This window comes from Otolemur garnettii, unplaced genomic scaffold, assembly GCF_000181295.1.
Source record: "Otolemur garnettii isolate 467f Iridium unplaced genomic scaffold, OtoGar3 scaffold00031, whole genome shotgun sequence".
Lineage (NCBI taxonomy): Eukaryota > Metazoa > Chordata > Mammalia > Primates > Galagidae > Otolemur > Otolemur garnettii.
Window position 1 is genome coordinate 9,558,170 of NW_003852426.1, and position 19,158 is coordinate 9,577,327.

General features: G+C 39.0%; 1 protein-coding gene across 1 annotated transcript in view; it reads left to right on the plus strand.

The window, feature by feature from the left end:
* The window catches only part of DNAH8 (dynein axonemal heavy chain 8), a 294,583-nt gene that overhangs the window by 75,459 nt on the left and 199,966 nt on the right, over nt 1-19,158 (plus strand). The window contains exons 21-25 of the mRNA XM_003789318.3: nt 1,945-2,080; nt 4,798-4,907; nt 5,858-5,964; nt 12,683-12,758; nt 13,681-13,858. Of these exons, the coding sequence (XP_003789366.3) occupies nt 1,945-2,080; nt 4,798-4,907; nt 5,858-5,964; nt 12,683-12,758; nt 13,681-13,858 (607 nt within the window). The remainder of the gene's footprint in view (nt 1-1,944; nt 2,081-4,797; nt 4,908-5,857; nt 5,965-12,682; nt 12,759-13,680; nt 13,859-19,158) is intronic.

The following is a 19,158-nucleotide window of genomic DNA, read 5'->3' on the forward strand; positions in this document are numbered from 1 at the left end:
CTCAAAGGAGTAGGGCGCTGGCCCCATATGCTGGAGGTGGTGGGTTCAAAACCAGCCCCGGCCAAAAACTGCAAAAAAAAAAAAAAAAAGAAAAAGAAAAAAGATACTATTCCCTAATCAGTTATATGGTTTACAAAAATTTTCTCCTATTTTATGGGTTGCCTTGGACCTTTTTTGATGGTGTTCTTTAAAGTGCAGAAGTCTTTAATTTTGATGAAATCCTGTTTATCAACTTTTTCTCTTATGACTCTGATTTCAGTATCATATTTAAGAAAACTTGGCTTAATCCAAAGTCATGAAGATTTATGCCTATGTTTCTTCCAGGATTTTTTAGTTTTAGCTCTTAAATTTGAGTCTATGATCCATTTTGAGTTAATTTCTTTGTACTATGTAAGGAAAGGGTCCAATCTCATTCTTTTGTGAGTGGATATTCAGTTGTCCCATAACCAGTTGTTGAATCCCATTAACTTTCTGTTATCTAGCCTTGGAAACATGTGGAAGAATTTACATGGCATTCTCCCATTTGTTCTGGTGCATATGTTCTTTTTAAAAGGTTACTATCTGTTATTTTGTTGAGGTTTCTGGAGATACCAGGCGAGTGCCAAGATCAACATGTGTGTTCAATCAGCCAAGTCTAACTAGCAGTGTCTGGTCTGGGGGCTTTCAAAAGCAGGGGTGTGTATAAACACATGTGTCCAATCTGCCATGTCCACTGGAGTGCTCTATTTGTTTACCACTGATTTTCTCTGCTATACTTCAGTGACTCCCAGCCACTATTGCGGTTCTAAAGCTTAGCACTGTATTACATAAATTATAAAGGGCAAAGTGAATGAATAATGAAGCAAAGTCAGAAGACTTGGTGGGGTAGATTGGATTAGAGAATGTCTTTGGGTAGGAGCAAAAACATCATTTGAGATTGGAAAAAGATGAGAATGGGGCAGCACCTGTCGCTCAAAGGAATAGGGTGCCGGCCCCATATGCTGGAGGTGGCAAGTTCAAACCCAGCCCTAGCCAAAAAATAATAATAATAATAATAAAATAAAAAAAAAGATGAGGATGGGTTCAGATATAGATTAGAAGTCAAGAAAAGAAGACAGGGACAGAACATGAGGAATATGGGCCCCCCATGGCTTGTCAGGAGAGAAGTTGCATGCACAGACTTGGGATACTCTGTAGCCATATTCTTGAAGCCAGATGTGCTCTTGTTTGATTTTCTCTTTCCTAAAATACATGGTTGCATGCTAAAGGACTTATTCAATTTTATAAACCAGTCATCTTTTCTGACTTTGTTTCTCAGTTGCTGACTGTTCTTCAGAAAGACAAAATACAGGCTTTTAGAAAGATAAAACTGGTTTCAAATCTTGATTCTTCCCAGCTACTACGTGACTTGGGGAAAATTTCTTTTTTCTTCTGAGCCTCAGTTTTCTCCTCTGTACAATGGGGACAATGACATTACCTATCTCAAGAGTTTGTTGTTTAATTAAATGAGTTATTATAATGCAAGCAAAGCTCTTAAATTGGTGCCTAGCATATAATACCATGCTCCAAAAAACCTATCTCATTTAACTTTCAAAGTAACACTTTGGATTGTCCTTTTTAAAAACCATGTCTCATTTTCAACCTGGACACCATCTTCTCTCTGCTCCTTCAGCCTTTTCCCCCATCCATGTGAATGTGAAGGCAGCGCTCTGTGTGTGATTGAGTCAGAGACAGGCCAAAGACTTGGGGTTTTTCTTCTCTCTCCTATTCTTTGCTTGGGCCTTAGCAGCTGTACTTTTAGCCACTGACAGTTTTGGATCTGAAACATTGTGCCATTGGCAACTATCTCTTGTTTTTATTCCAAGTGAAGTTAATGATAGTTTTATAAATTCAAGTCATGTTAATAATAATTTTCACAGTGTTTTTAAGTATCTGGAAATGAATTGTTGTTTCTTTATTTACTAGACATATACAAAAGAATGGGCTGATATTCTAAACCATAAAAGTAAGCATGTGGAAGAAGCTGTCAAAGAACTTATATTAATATTTGAACAAATTTATGAAGTCAAGTACACTGGCAAATCAGGAAAACAGGGACCAGGTAATTTCAATGGTTATAATGTTTGAATTACAGGGTCCACAAATGTGTCCTCCGGTAGGCACCTCTGCTTACCAGATACTGAATTCCAGAAGGAAAGCAGGGGTTCAGCAGAAACGATTGTTTTTACAGATACTTCAAGCCCAGAGAGCTCTTTTTGTCAGTTAAGGAATGGCGGGAGCCCTTCTGAAGTCCAAATTCCCAGTCAAGAGCTATCTTGCCAACAGGCCTGTCTTATGGATATTACTCTCAGGCCTGTTGTGTTGTTATTATTATTTTATACACAATTCTAATTAAGTCTTTTTGATCATTGGATTTATTTTACTTTTTTTTTTTTTTGGAGAAAAATGAGCCAGACAAAAATAAATTTTACAATTTTCTTTAATCTGGAAAACTTAATTTGATAGCTCTGCCTAACAGGGATTAGATTTTTTTTTTTTTTTTGAGACAGTCTTACTCTGTTGCCCTGGGTAGAGTGCAGTTGCATCATCATAGCTCACAGCAACCTCAAACTCCTGGGCTCCAGTGATCCTCTTGCTTCAGCCTCCTGCATAGCTGGGACTATAGGCATGTGCCGCCATGCCTAGCTAATTTTTCTATTTTTAGTAGAGATGGGATCTTGTTCTTGCTCAGGCTGATCTTGACTCCTGAGCTCAAGAAATCCTCCTGCCTTGGCCCCATAGAGTGCTGGAATTATAGGTGTGAGCTACCTCGCCCAGCTAAGACTGCATTTTAAGACATCCCCCTGCCCAGAGTATTTTCTGTATAGAATGAGCTAGGCATTACCACTTAGGACTGTTTCAGGGACTCTGGGTAGAGCTAAATGGTGGCTAGTTGAAGACTGTACTGCCAGGGAAGGAAAGATCACGCCATAGCATGTACTCCCCACCATCCGGCTTCCTACTTCCAGTTAAAGAATGATCTAAAAGGCTCTATATCTTAACTGCAACTTTTGAGTCTTCTCAAACTTTCATCATCCTCATTGAGTTTGTTTGGGAATATGAGAAACTTCCTTGCTTTACGGGTCTGTTCGGGCAACCGTTTGTCACAAGGTGCCTGTGTTATTGGAAGTGGTTAAAAAAATTTGACCCTGTGGGATTGCCTGTTCTCCCAGTACATTCTAATAATTTCAGTAAATACTTATTAATAAGCCCAAGCTATTACATTTGAAACCTCTTTATCAGGGACTGGAAATTTTAAGAAAATATTCCCAGTAGGAAGATTTTCCCAGCATTTTGCTTCCTGCCCCCTAGATTGTGGTTTAAGAACATCAGGGTTTTAGTTTTGCTTCGATTGTCCTGTCCTAGATATTTTGAATCTTTAGATAAATTTGAAGAGACTTATTTCATTTTAAGGTTTTTTTTTCAAGGTGTAAATAAGAACTGATTAGGTAGAAGTTTGTGGTTGGAGGGTTTACTTTTTAGTATAGTAAGAGGATGTGTCTGTCGATCATGGTCCCTGTTTGCCCAAATACCTGCTAGCCCCACCATCCCCTGCTCAGGGGAGCAGTGTGAGGCTGGTTTCGTGTAAGGCCAGCCACTGACTGCACAAGGGAGTGTTGCAAACACAGAATGTGGCACCGGAGTTTTGAAGGAGCTGCAAGAGATAGCTCTGCCTAACAGGGATGAGGCTAATTAGCTAATGACCAACATACTTGAACTAGGGAATCTGTGGGAAGTTGGCTTTTTGAGTGAGAGGAGAACACTCCAGTCAAGTAGAGATCCCATTTTTAAAAAGGGAATGGAGAAGGAGAGAAAGAGAGAAATCTGTGCTTAGAGTAGTGGTTCTCCATGAGGGTATGGGAGGGATTTCTTCCAGGACACATATGGCAATGTCTGGAGACGTTTTTCGTTGTCACAGTGTCAGAGTTTACTCCCAGCTTATAGTGGATCAGGGCCAGGGACGCTGCTGATTGTCCTGTAGGACAGCCCCCAGCGATAAAGAATCTTCCAGCCCCAAATGTCAGTAGTGCTAAGGATGAGAAACTCTGGGCCTCACGTGAGTGTGTACACCGTGTCTCTTCCCTCCTTGAGTTTTTCATTGAGTTTTAGTACAAGAGTTTAACTAGTAAAAGACATCATCTAATTGTTAGAAAACTCCAAAGCACACATTTTAGAAAGTAATAGATAGAACTCAACTTTTTTCTTAATTCTAGATACTGAAACAGAGTATATGAATATTTACGAATATTTACTGAGCATATTTCTTTCTTTTTTTTTTTTTTCATTTTGTGATAGAACCTCAGTCTATTGCCCTGGGCAGAATGTTTTGGCATCATCATAGCTCACAGCAACCTCAAACTCGTTTGCTCAATCAATTCTCTTGCCTCAGCCTCCTGAGTAGCTGGGACTACAGGTGTTCCTCTCCATGTTCAGCTGTTATCTTTTTTATTTTTAGTAGAGACAGGGTCTCACTCTTGCTCAGCCTGGTCTTCTGAGCTCAAGCAATCCTGCCTCAGCCTCTTAGAGTGCTAGGACGCATGAGCCTCCAGACTTGCAGAGCATATTTCTTAGTAGAATGATGATTATTTTAAGATAGGTGGTTTAAATTCAATTCAAGGATGACTCCTATAGAAAAAAAATGCACAAACATTTTTTTTCTTTTAAAGTTTTTAAAGTAAGGGCTTTTCACAAAGGAGCTTCCTAAGAAGATTTGGCCATGGAGAATAATTTGCTCAGAAAAAGCAAATCTCATATTTTTGTTTTGTCTTTTGTCTACAGAACAGCGGAAACATGTTGCTTTTGGAAGTGAAACAGAAGACGGTGAAACTGACTATGATGCTAACATTGGGAATGAGGATACAAATGATAAAGAAGATGAGTTTAAAAAGGTATTTATTGTGGAACAACTTCACCCAACTCAAAGAGTTATGACTCCTAGGATTAGAGATAACCCCAAATGGTGCTTCTTGCAGTCAGTTTTATAACCAATCTGTGTCTAATTTGTAACAAAATCCCAAAAATATAATTTTCAATTTTATGCTGTAGGATCAGGCAAAATATAGAAGTCTTTACAATTTTCCTTAATATCACCACCTTTTAATGTGATTCTGTTGATTATAATTTATATAGCTATCTCCCCCTATTGTGATTCAGCTCTCTTCTTACTCAACCTGCCTCTCACAACCCCCCCCCCCACCCCCGCACCATTGTCCGAGGGGCAGGGCTCTGGAGCAACAAGCAAACAGTATAGTCGGAGCCTGGCCCCACATGTGTGACTCACTGTGCAAGCAAGACGTGGGCCAAGTCCCTGACTGTCTGGCTCAATACCTAGCCTGTGCTCTGACCAAAAGCTTGGCTTATTCTCCCAAGGGAAGGAGGGTGTGGAGAGAGTCAAAGTTTCGTCCTATAAATTTGGGTACTGTATATTTTATAATACACGTGTCCATCAAACTGAGCTTCTTGAGGATGGAGCTGAGTCATCCTCTTGTGGCCACTCCCTTCAGCATTGAGAAATGCACCACACTTACAAAGTCCTTCCCTTTTGTTGGGTGGTTTATTGAGTTGTGCAAACCAGGATTATTATTTTGAATACTCTGTTTTTGTATTTTGGCTTTTGAGGTTTTCTCGTTTGCTAGAGTGTTTCAGCAAGCACATTTTCATACACTTATATTTGTCGAAAAAATCAGACGAGTAACTTAGGGTTGAGTTTATTTCTACAGTATCACTGAAATTGCATCATTTATTTTTCATGTTTTACATGTTACTTTTAATATTATATCATTGCTTTGGGGATGTCAGAGTTTTCTAAAAAGTGATTTAATATGATTTATTATTACAGGAATGTAAAGAGGTCTATGCTTTTTTCTCTCATCAATTACTGGACAGTCTTCAAAAAGCTACACGGTTATCTTTGGACACAATGAAAAGAAGAATATTTGTTACAAGGCAAGTTGAAGATATGCTAAATGTGTCTGGTAATGCTACCTATCATGATACGATTGTAGTATGTGTAGCACCTTGTATTTCATTGATTTATTAATTTTTAAAATTATAAAATTAAAAATAGAGCATTCATTAAAAGACTGTATGAAATATTTGTGTTAAAATACTGCAAGACCCATGATCAGATGAAGAACCATGTTCTTAGCACCCTGCCTGAGATAAAGAAGACTACACCAGTGTTCTCACTGGTCCTTTCCTGTCTCATCTAAAGGTAATCACCATCTTGAACTTGATGTTTATCATTGTCTTAGTTTTCCTTACAGTTTTGTATCCCAAGTCAATGCATCATTTAATTTTGCCTGCATTTGAACTGTGCTCAGTATTGTTTTGAGATTCATCTATGGGTAATAGTTTATTTTCACATCTGTATAGTTGGAATATACTCAATCTGTTTATCCATTCTATTAGTGATGGTTATTTGGTTCCCCCCACAGTTTAGGCTATAAAGAATAAAGTTTCTGCGAGCATTCTTGTACCTGTCTCCTACTGTACCTGCTAAGAGTGATTTGCTAGGTCCTATGGTGGGGGCATGCCTCATTTTACCAGGAGGGGCCTTGTTTGAGAGTGCCCATGCCTTCTTATCCTTGCAATCAGTATTACACAGTTAAAACATTCTTGCTGCCAGGTGTGGTGGCTCCCGCCTGTAATCCTAGTATTTTGGGAGGCTGAGGTGGGTGGATTGCTTGAGCTCAGGAGTTCTAGACCAGCCTGAGCAAGCGTGAGACCCTATCTGTAAAAAATAGCTGGGCGTTGTGGCAAGGCACCTGTAGTCCCAGATACTTGGGAGGCTGAGGCAAGAGGATCACTTGAGCTCAGGAGTTTGAGATTGGTGTGGGTTATTATGATGCAATGGCACTCTACTGAGAGTGACAAAATGAGACTTTGTCTCAAGAAAAAAAAAGGAAACAATAAAAAAATTCATGCCAAAATAAGGAGTATGAAATGGCATCTCATTAAGATTTAAATTCTAATTCTCCTGTAATTCTCCTAGGTATTGATAAAGCAACATATATATCTATATCTATCTTTCTCTCTCTCTCTCTCTCTGTGTATATATATATATAATTATTATTTTTGCTTTTCATTTCTTCCTTCCATATGGAATTATCTTTTTCTTTCTTTTTTTTATTGAGGCTACATATATTTTCATGTATTTATGGTCCATTTGTCTTTCTCTTCCTTAAAGTTTGTGTTTTTTCCCCTTTGGCCTGTTTTTCTACTGAATCGGATTAATTCATAAATATTCTTAATATCTCACTTTGTTGACAAAAATAGCAAATAGGTTTTCTCAATTTTGCCTTATCTTTTCACTTTCTTTATTAATTTTTTATTTTTCTCTGCTGAGTTTTAAGAATATTCAAATTTATTTTCTTAGTGATTGGTGCTTTTTTTGTTATTTTGAAGAAATCAACCCTTTTCTAGTTTAATGCCTTCTGAAAGCTTTATAGTTTTGACTTTGACATATAGGGATTTAATTTACATGGTATTGGTTTTTATGCTTAATGTGAGGTAGGAGACCCATATATTTTCTTCTATACAGTTAATTAGTTGACCAAGCAAAAGGTTTTGAAAAATCAACTTATTTTTTGTAGGTGAGGAGGTTTAGGTAGCAACGAATCCATAGATCGATTTGGAGAGAATTAGCATTCTTATTAATATTGAGTCTTCCATTCAATTTATGTATTACCTCCTTATGGATATAAGTCGTTAATATCTCTCAGTGAAGTTGTATAATCCTTACATTTTTGTTAGATTCATTTTATTATCACTGTTGTCTTTGGGATAGATAATTTTTACTTTTTATTCTCTTTTCTGTACTTTAGTTCTTTAGGTGATTACACTTAAATTTAGAATGCATATATTTTGTCCCATTTTTTAAAAATGTATTGTCTATAGTTGTGCAGTTTTCAGCCTTATTTCTGACTCCAAGGGCCTTGGTAGACTTTATTCAATGAACCTATCTTATTGCTGTTTGATGTTTTAGTTTTACTTCTTTCTTAAAAATTTATAAAAAGATATTACTGCCATATTTAATTAAAATCTCCAGGTTCACTTGTAGTTTTTGCACCCCACTCATTCCTTAGTGAGGATTTGTGGGGGGCAAATGCTCTTGTACGTATTTTGCTTTGTATGTCTGAAAATGTTTTGCCCTTACTTTGATGACAGTTTGGCTGGATCTAAAAGTTTATTGTCTCTCAGCACTTTGACAGTATTTTCTTCATACTTTTCTGACTTAGGTTGCTGTAGAAGTCTGCAGCGAGTCTAACTGAAGATTCTTTTTTAGGCTTAATGTTTCTGCAGTTTTCTTACCTTGTGCATATGTGTCTTTATTTAATCCTGCACTTTTTGTTTGAGGGCTGATAGCTTCCTTTAATTCTGAAAAAAAATCTCAGCCATTTCCTCCGCAGTTATCACTTGGTGGCCATTCCTTCATCGTCTGCTTCTGGAACTCCTATGGAAAGTTGAATAGAGCGGCTGTGTAATTTACTCTTCCAACTAGGACGTCTTTATGCATGAAGGGATGCCATCCAGAGGAGGTACTGGGACAGGATTAATCAGGAACTGTCCTGCACACTGGATGTGTGTGGTCATCTCCTATGTTAGGGCCTCCCAGTGTAGCCTTCCTGTCTCCTCTAACTACTTCGTCATAATATTTTATTTCATTTTTTTTTTTGCTTTTCTGAACTACCTTAAAGGCGAAGGTCTCTGTATCTGTTCTAAAAATTATGTCATCTATTGCATCTTAAATATTTTAATACTTTTTCCTATCCTCCAAGTATTGTATTATTTCTGCCTTTTTAGTTTAACAGTTTCTTTATTTTTTTGGAAACTATAGCCATCCCATATCTCTTTGAACATTCTCAATATACTTATTTTAGAGCTTGTCAGACTTTTATACATTAACTTTTATCTGAAGTGAGTTCCTATTTCAATTGTTTATTTCTTTAGCACTCTTTCTTACCCTTAGACTTACTCACGTCTATGGACATTTTAATGTGTAGGCTCTAATTCTGTCTGCGTGTGTTTCTTTCTCCTTCTCTCCTTCTCTATCTATGAATTTCACTTTTGCCTCAAGTGCAGAACCAGATCTTTTTTATTCACATTACTGCCCCCCTGGAGAGATCCTGGAAGGAGGCCGGTTCAGCTAGACTTAGTTGCTTATCACGGAAGCTGTGGATTTGCATCTTTTTACCCTTGGGCCACATCTTCTGGAAAAGCTATAGCATGGGCCGTGGATTGCCAGAGCTTGTCAGGCTGTTTCGCCTCTGCACAAGTCAGGGGTGTTCTCTTAGTTTCTGGTTTCAGGTTGTGAGCCTAGATGAGGTCCCATTCAGCCTGGGGTCTTGTCAGTCCTGTGTCGCACAAGAGCCAACCACCCCACAGTCATCGTCTCTTTCTGGACCCAGAACCCTGGCCAGGCTGTTCTTGTGTTGCTGGTCCATTTCTTTTTTTTTTCTTTTTTCAAATCAAATACTGCAGTACTGATTGAATCAGTATAAAATTGAGGGGTTTAGATCTGTAATAAAAATCCAAATTTGGGGAAGGGCAAACTTTAAAACAGCAGCCGAGTAGAGAAGAGTGGGGAAAGGAGGGATGAGTGAACAGGCACCTTGGAACTGTGGGGACATGCAATTGACCACTGTCAAACCAGTGTAAGTTTCTTGGTTTCTCATGGAAAACATTTTATACACCTATTTGTTTCCTTCCATACTTAAGTCCTTCAGTGTCCAGATACGTCTGTTCCATTTTTTTTTGTCTTGTTTTTTTGTTGGGCTATTACAACGTAGTACTGTATTTATTCCAATTCCCACTCCAGGTGGAAAAATTAGATGATTTCAGATACTTTCTTGAGCTCCACAATAAGCTGCCAGTCACTCTTCTGCATTTCATCTCTGAACCAGTCTTTGAGTGCATCGATGGACTGTCGGCTGATCACCGACAAGAATATCTGTAGCTTCAAAATGTCTTCCAAACATTTTGGGGGATTCACCAGGGATAAATAAGTTCTATTTTACACAAACTTCTTGTCCTTTTTTTGCAGCATCTACTTGTTTATAATTTATTTCAATACTCGTTACTATTCCAATGTCTGTGACAAAGTTTTTGTTGGGACACACATAGGTGTCCTCTGTTTCACTTGACCTGCTTCTACAGTCACTCCCATCCCAATCGGATCTCGAGAGTTGAAAATGTACTGAGGGAGGATTTTTACCTTGCAAGGAAATACTGCTATGTGCTTAAATTCTTCCTGTTTCTGTTTCTCGAATTCTTGTTTATATTTCGTGAAAGCATCAAATAAATGATAAATAATTTCTGCACTAAAAATTCTAACTCCTAAACTATCAGCCATTTCCTGTGCATCTCGTTCAGTTCTCACATCAAAGGCCAAAATGACTGCATACTGAGGATCATGTCCCAACATCACTGAAGCCTTCGTAACATCTTTTTTATGGACTGGGCCAATGTTAATTCCTGCATAGGACACCTCTGATGTTTTCAAAAATTCAAGTGGAGCTTCCAAAGACCCCAGTGTAGATGCTTGGACATAGACTCCTTTTTCTTCTAATTTGATAGCATTTAGTGTCTGCTTTAATTCATGGATCAATTCATCTTTAAGAACAGGGATTTCATCTTCTTTATAAGCCACCAGGAGGGGTAAACCAGCCAATGTTTTCTCCAAGTCTTTTGCAAGAATCTTTACCCCCTGAAGCTTCTACTTCTTTATGCTTTTCATACTGGTTCTTCACTCGTAATTCCTTCATAGGAGGAGGGAAAAGAAGACCTCAGATCTGAGTTACAATGGGCCCTTCTACTCCAGGAGCAATGATCGTATCTACCTCCTTCAAACGCCCATTGATCAGTATAACTGCTGGTCCATTTCTAATTCTTGGTGAGCATCTCACATCCTTTATGTCCCATTCACGATTGCTATGTGTTTGGAAAGAAGAAGTGTTTTTGAAGCAGAACTCACCGTGCCACGCTGATTCACCAGTTCTGCAGTACTCAAGTAAATTTTGAAGACACACGTGTGAGGATAGTGCTGCAAAGCCTCACTGTCCTCACACTCTGATGCTGGTTTGGTCTTCTCAGATCATAGCCCCTTTCTTTCATACTCCACAAATGCTCTTCCCTTGGCTGATTTTGAAAATGCCTTGAAGGGTGTTTTTTGAGATGAGCATTCTGCTGCTAACTCAATTTGTCTTTCTAAGTAACAGCTTGTTTTGATGCTTACAGAATTTCTCCTTTATCCTTGAAACTCATAAATTATATGTTTAGATGTAGGTCTTTTTTCCCCCGTTAATCTTGTCAGGCACACAGCAAATCTTTTCAAGATGAGAAAAACAGGTCCATCCTTAAGCTTAAAGGAATTCTATGCTTTAATTTACCATATCTATGTAGGATTCACATGCTGGATCTATTTTATGTAGTAAGATATAGCTGAGTTGAATGATGCTCTGGAAGTTACTTCACCTCTCCCTACCTTTCCTCATCCACAATCACAGGATCTGCCTCACAGAGTTCATGTGAGGATGAATTGTGGTATTTCATGGAGAGTGCTTGGAAGGTACATGGCATACATTAAGCATTCCATAAATGCTACTTAGTTTACCTTCTCCTTCAGTAATTTCTAATCCCTTTGTAATTTGCATCTGAAATTTTAGAGAATACCTGTGTAACTGGTCCTCTAGTTTGCTGAGTAAGTGAATAAGGTACTGCATGCTCTAGTGCTCTGGGCGCTGCCTCTGTGAACTTAGATTTTTTATACTTTATGAAATTCTTTTTGTTCTCAAACTGTCCCCTTTGTAAAACGGTCTACTCTTATTTTCTTATTGCATTGTGAATCTTACAGGGAGAATATGAATTATAGGGTTTTGTTTGCTTGCTTGCTTTTAGTTCAAAGAGTTCCTTGCAATAATAGCTTTATCTGGGAACCATTGGCTCTGAATGCTAAAAGTAGATCTCTGCTTTTGAACTGTGATGTCTTTATGTCTCCTGTGATCCTCCCCGCCTCCCCATCTGCTTGTACCTTTACTTTCTTCCTTTTACTTACTACTTTTATTGTATTTACTTGTAAAAGGCAGTGTAGTTTTTCAGCAATGATAGCATCTCTTACATTCCCAGAGAAAAAGAGAATGAAAAGTTTACAGTTATTATAATTTTGTCTGGGGTAGGGATGGAGGTCAATGCAGACTAAGCTAGCCAGACTGCTCTGCAGCTCTGCATGTCCTCGACTGGACTCGTGTGTCTGCACTCTGTGCTTCTGTGTCTGAGTGACATTATTTTAAAAAGCAGGCTTTAACCAGAAACCTGTTTAATCTTATGAAAAGTAAATATAGAAATGTATATGAAGGTATATGCTTTTTGCTGGTGATCTCATCCTGCAGCTGTTAAGGGCAGGAAACAAAGAATGTGGTTAGTAAACATTGTTAAATAGTTATACAGAGAGTGCAGCATTAAAACACTAGAAAATGTATATGAGACTCTTACTTCTAAGAATTGTATCATTCGTTTTCTTAGTTCTCTGCAGTTATGTTTCTATTTTAGGTAATATTCTCTTTGTATAATTTGGTATTTAAAAATGATCTTTATTTTTGGGACTGAAACTTGTAGCATAATAAACTATGGAGTTTTAGGTTAAGGTAATTCCATCTTATTACAGCTCTTATGGACGAAAGCGGTCAGAAGATGTTATTTCCTTTATAAAAACCGAAGTACATCTCGCAATTCCCAACGTGGTAAGTATTGTTAAATGCATATTTTGGTAATGTTTTTAAGTATGGTATTAGAACTGAACTTTCATTTACAGTGGTGTCTTGCTCCTATGTATTCTTTCACTTCCCCTCACCTTTTTATTTTTGGTATAACAAAAATCAAAATATTGTCATTTATATCTGTTATTAAAAAGTTACTCCTGCATAGCTCACAGCGTGTTAAAGGGCTGGTGGAGAAGTTCAGTTAAGCATTTGTTCTGCCATCACTTAGCAATTATCTACAAGTTGTCTTGCTTTTTCTAACTTCAGACATTAGATCATCTAAATTAAAACCATCTTAGATGCCCAAATGCCTACTCCAAACACATGACTGTAAAGCAGCCTAGTAAGGATTGCAGGATAGAAAGACGGGGAGCCTATGTCCCCAGCATCAGGAAGCCCCACGTCTTCCCATGGCTCTTACCTCTGCGACTACCCCAGCTGCTCTTTAGCATCTGGGACTTGGTGCCACACAGGCTGGCTGAGGTGCCTTCTGTGCTGGGCCAAAGGAATAAGGCCAGACAGGAATAGCCTGTGACTCAGCCCCACACCACCTTTCCATGGCCTCACCTCCTGGAGGATGGCTTCTTAGCTTGTTGGGCACATTTAAAGAATGGAACTCAGAAGCTTGCTGGTACAGCCTTTTCAGTTGCTTTACTCTGTGGATCCCTAACATGCATGGGAAAGGATGACAGGCACCTCGTTTGACTTTTTGCTCTCAGGAATCGATAGAATGGGAAAACCTTGGGGTAGAGAAAGTTTGCCATCGGCCCTCCTCTGAGATCCTTCTCACAGCAGTGCCCCCCTGGGCCAGCTGAGGCTTTCCCCATAGCGGGGCAAGGGGGCAAGAATCAGAGGGGCAGGCTGTACACACTGGCAGTATCACTCTGCTTTCTTCTTCCCACAGGTGATGGTTCCTAGTCTGGATGATATTCAACAAGCCATTAACCGTATGATCCAGCTAACCCTGGAGGTCAGTAGAGGGGTGGCCCACTGGGGGCAACAGCAGATCCGTCGCATCAAGTCTACCATTGCCAGTCCCGATGGGATCCACACAAGCTCAGGAAAACTGAAGCGGGAAGAAAGTAAGATCGTTAAACCTCAGGGGTGGAGTCTCAGAGTCATAATGATTAGATGGTCTTTCCGTGTCTTCCTGGGTTTGACAGCATACTGGTTTTTGATAAGTTATTTTTATATGTTTATTGGACACATTTTTGCATTAGTAAAACTGGTCTTCTCTATTTTTCCTCTTAAATGTGATACGCAGACATCTCTTCCTAGTTTTTGGCATGGGTGAAAAGGATTTTTATCACAGTTCTTATCATAATCTGAAAAGTTACACAATTAGAATAAGCTACCACTGCTTTTACTTTCAGCATTATATTCAGTTGAATAAACTTAGTTTGGTAGAAAATGATGCATAGAAGATCTGAATCATATGTTCCTTTTATATAAAGTCTCCATAAATTAGTCCCTTAAGTAGTTACAGATGTAATATGATAGTGACTCACAACTTCATGTACAGTTTTGGACATTTCCTTATAGAAAGCCAAACCCTCTTCCTCCAAAACTATATTGCCTTCACTGCTAATCCAGGAAATGTGAAAATAGACACCATGTAAGTACTTGACCAGGTGACCCCGGCCCCTGTGCCACCTTTCTATGCTGCACCAACATTGCTTTCTTACATCTGTGGTCTAATGAGTGTTTCCCACAGCAAGCTAAGGAGGAAGGATGAAAAATTTCAGGCCTGGTCTGTATGACTTGGCTTGATATGTGCGCGTCAGCTGAAACTGGACTAATACTGTGCTACAGCCCACTCAGGAGTGGCCTTAAAGGACAGTGAAGGGAGACTCCCTCCCCAGTGGGCAGAGCCTGAAGGAGAATATCCTTTGTAAGGAAGGAGAAGTGGCTTAAGCAAAGGTATACATGGACTCTTGGGCAGTGAGGAATGGCTGGATGTCGTGACCCGTAGGGCTCCTATGGCCCTGGTCTCAGTTAGTGCAGAAAGGAACCAGGTGAGAGGTGGATTAGAAATACAAGCTTGTGGAAGGCGGGCTAGCCCTTACTTTACGGGTAGCCCCGGCAACCTCCACACCAGCCTTTTATTGAGCCAGAACAACACAGGTGAAGGGAGTAATTAACAAGGACTACTGAGGGCACAGGCTCCTCCCACAAGGAACTCCTGTGGAGGAATGGCCCAAGGTCCACGCCTCAGCTGCAGATCATCTTGCTCAGAGGTTGGCGTCTTGCTCAGAGGTTGGCGTCATTGGTATTGATTCTAATCCTGAAATATACAAGTCTAAACACCGTAATTTCAAATGTTGAAATTCCCCAACGACCCAAATCCCCAAAATGTAATTCTGGAAAAACCAATGAAAAGTTTTGGAAAGATAATTTACATTTTAAAAGGAGATTTGACTATTAGAATTTTAGATGTTGGGGATTTCATGCTTTCTAAATTTAGACTTTTGGGATGTCAGCATTTGGGATTTTGGCATCAGGGATTGTGTCTTTTGGGGTTATCCGAATCCAGTTCCATCTTTTCTTCCGGGAGGTGAAGCAATTTTTCCAGTCACAAACATAATGAGAGTTGGGAATGAATCCAGATAAGAGGATTAAAATCCAGTTTTCTTAACTTTTGGTCCAATGTTTGTCATTACGTTTTTTCTGTCCCTGGTTCATTCCACATGTCTTTTTATTACTATAGCAGGCTGAATGTGAAAGTAAAAACCACGAGGGGCAAGAACCTTTGCATTTATCAACAACCCAGCAATAAGAATTCTATTCTCTGCCAAACTGTCAACCAAGTATGACTGTGTAATAAAGACATTTTCAAACATGCAATGTCTTTAAAATTCACCCTCACTGCACCATTTTCCATAGTTACTGAAGGTCGTATTCTTCCAAAATAAGAAAGTGAAGCTAGGAAAAAAGAAAAAAAAAAGAGGATGTGGAAACAGGAATAAACACGGCAGAGGAGAAGGGAATTCCCAGGTGAATGATGAAGGGTCATCACACAATGACAACTGTGTTCTAAGCATAGAGAGCGACTAGTGCGATGTAAGAAAATACAGAAGGCGGAAGCCAGCGTGCTGCGGCTGCGCCCTCGCGCCCTCGCGCCGCCCCGGGCCTGGCCGACCCGCGCCCCTTCCTGCGCCTGCGCGCGCACCTGGCCTGCACGCGCGACGTCTGGCGCTGCACGACTGGAGCACGGGCTGACGCTCTTCTCCCGCGGCGCCACTCGCAGCTTCCACAGACCTTCTTCTGGGCTGCCTGCGCGAGCTGCCGCCGGTCCACCCCGGCCAGGTCGGCTGCCCGTGGTTATCTCCATCGGAGGCAACTGAACGTTTCATATCGAAAGAAATTTGGCTGGCACCCCTCCAGTTCTATGAACTGAGAGGACTTGAAAACTTTGCCTCTCTGTCTGACTCGCACAAATTCTGTTTGGATCGTGCCTTAGAAGGACTGGCAAGATGGCCGCCCATCACGCTGCTGACTGCTGACGGATCGCTGCAGCTTTTACCAGGTGGTGAGCTGTACTTAGAAGATTCAAACTTTGAAGAAAAATTTTTGTCTACTGAAAAAAAGACTGAAGAAATTATGAAGGAAGGAAAAACATTCCACTGCATAGTGATGTACGATCGCCGTCTTTGTAACATCCACTGTCCAGTCGAAGTATAAACACTTTATCCTAAGAACGAGGTAGTGAGTAAGAGCCGTTTGTGGGGAGCTGCGTGTTTGCAAGCTGGCCCACTTGAAGACGAGGGTTAACTGAACTTCTTAAGAACTTTGTGCCTGTAAAAGCTGTAATGCAGTGTTTTTTTAATTTCAGGTGTATTATGGAGCTCTCTTGTTTATTAAACCTTACAGTATGCCACAAGTAGGAAAAAAAAAAAAAGAAAATGCAGATTAGCCCATTGTCCTGGCCATATTCTCCCTGCACGTTCATTACTTGGCTTAGAAACACAGCCCCGCTCAATGTCTCCTCATGTGATGAGACCTATATTTCCTAGGACTCCCTTATCTCTGAGGCTTCCTCGCAGTGGGCTTTTGTAAACTTGTAGGAGAGCTGAAGCCAGACTTAGATCCAGAGACGGTTCAATTTCTTTTCTTGTAGGAGCCCTTATCTAATATAGATGGTTAGTGTTCTTTCCTTCACAGCTATATTTGTGCTTGCTTCCCAGTTTTAAAAAAATTAAGCAATATATTGTTTAGAAATAAGCACCTTGGTTTATCTTCAAAGAAAATTCAGGATAAGTGGTTACCTCTGGGAGTAAGGGAGGGGAATGGCATTGGTGATGGGCCCAGAGAGGACTTTCTATTCTTAACTCGAAAGGTGAGTACACTGGGATCCATTTTTCTTCTTTAATATATGTTTTATATATTTTTCATTCTTTTTGAACAATGTGTGTTATTTATGCTTCTGTAAGTATATCTCCCTCACTCACGTACGTACCTCTGTACATCCTCTTAGCCAACTAGGAATATGAAGGATAATAATGGTATTAGTGAAAAAAAATTTTTTTCCATTACCAATAAAATGAAGAATAAAGAAGGGAGGTTGCTATCATCACTTTTATTTGATATTTTACTGGCTGTCTGCTTTATGAAAAAGTGAGAGTAAGAATTAGAGAGGAAGAATAAGATTGTCCTTATTTGGCTCAGCGCCTATAGCTGAGTGGATGGGGTGCTAGCCACATACACCAAGGCTGGTGGGGTTTGAAACCAGCCCGGGCCAGCTAAACAACAATGACAGGCATTGTGGCAGGCACCTGTAGTCCCAGCTACTTGGGAGGTGAGGCAAGAGAATTGCATTAGTCCAGGAGTTTGAGGTTGCTGTGAACTGTCATGCCACGGCACTCTACCTAGGATGATATAGTGAGACTCTGTCTCAAAAAAAAAAAAAAAAAAAGATTGTCCTTGTTTAAAGAACATACATAGAAAATCAAAGAAATCCAGAAACAACTTTTATAAGTAATAAGTTTAGTAATGTTTATGTATAAAAGACCAACATACAGAACAAAAGAGTATTTCTACAATCAGTAGTAATTCAATTAGATGTAACATTAATAGAAAAAGATAGATTTTTCACTAGTTGCAAAACCATAGGTACTTAAAAAATAGATGTAAAAACCTATTTGCATAGGAGCTTTGGAGAAAATGATTGTTACTGAATGACATAATGGAAGACAGCAGTCATAAGTAATGAATATGCAAATTTAATACAATTCCACAGAAATCACAACAGAATTATTTTCTGTTATTTGTCAGGTTGTTTTGTATATTTGTTTGTAAAATTATATGAAATTCTATACCGCTGCAATATGATTGCTGTTAACAATAATACATAATTTTAAATAGCTAGAAGGAGGATATTGAACAAAGAAATGATAAATATGTGATACGATGGATATACAAATTATCCCATCTGATCATTGTACATTATATGTATCAAAATATCAATACACACCCCACAGATGTGTATAATTATTATGTATCTATAAAAATTATATGGAAAGACAAAGAGCCAAAAATAGCCAAGAAAAATTGATGAAGAAAAGCAAGGCAGGGACCCTGTCCTTCCACCTAGCAAGGTATGTTACAAAGCCAGCCTAAGGAACACAACCTTTTAATGGTCTAAAAATAGATGACGTATCAATGGAATAGGACAAAGGATGCATAAACATGCATATCTATGAAAATTAGATACATGATATGTGTGGAATTGCAAATCACTTGGGAAATGTACTATGTAATAAATGGTGCTGTGAAATTTTATCCATATTGAAGAAACATAAATCTTACTTAAGGCACATTTACAACTTAAATGTAGCCACAACTACTGTTCTAGATTCTGTAACACTATTCTACCTATTGTATAACACTTTTGGGACAAAACACAGCACAAAATGTTTATGACATCAAGGTAGGGAAGTAGTCTCAAGACATACAATCCTCAAACCATAGAAGAAAATATATTTAATTTTGACTACAGGGTGGCCATAAAGTTTGTGTGCAATTTAAATAGGTACCTATTTATGGCCACTCTGTGTTTAAAAACATATTTAAAGAACCATTAAATTTAAACAACTATGCTGGTATCCTTAACTAAATGTTAGCAAACTAAATCCAGCAGTATATAAAAAGGAATATATATAGTACTGAAATGGGGTTTATCCCAGAAAGCAAGGTTGGTTTAGCATCTGAAAATACACCATATTAAATTCATGATCATCTCAGTAGACACAGAAAAAGCATTTGGCAACATCCAACACCCTCACATGATAAACATGCTGAGCAGTCTAGGATAGAATTGAACTTCTTCAACCTGATAAAAAGCCTCTAAGACAAATGTGAAGCTGACGTCATCATTATGGTGAAA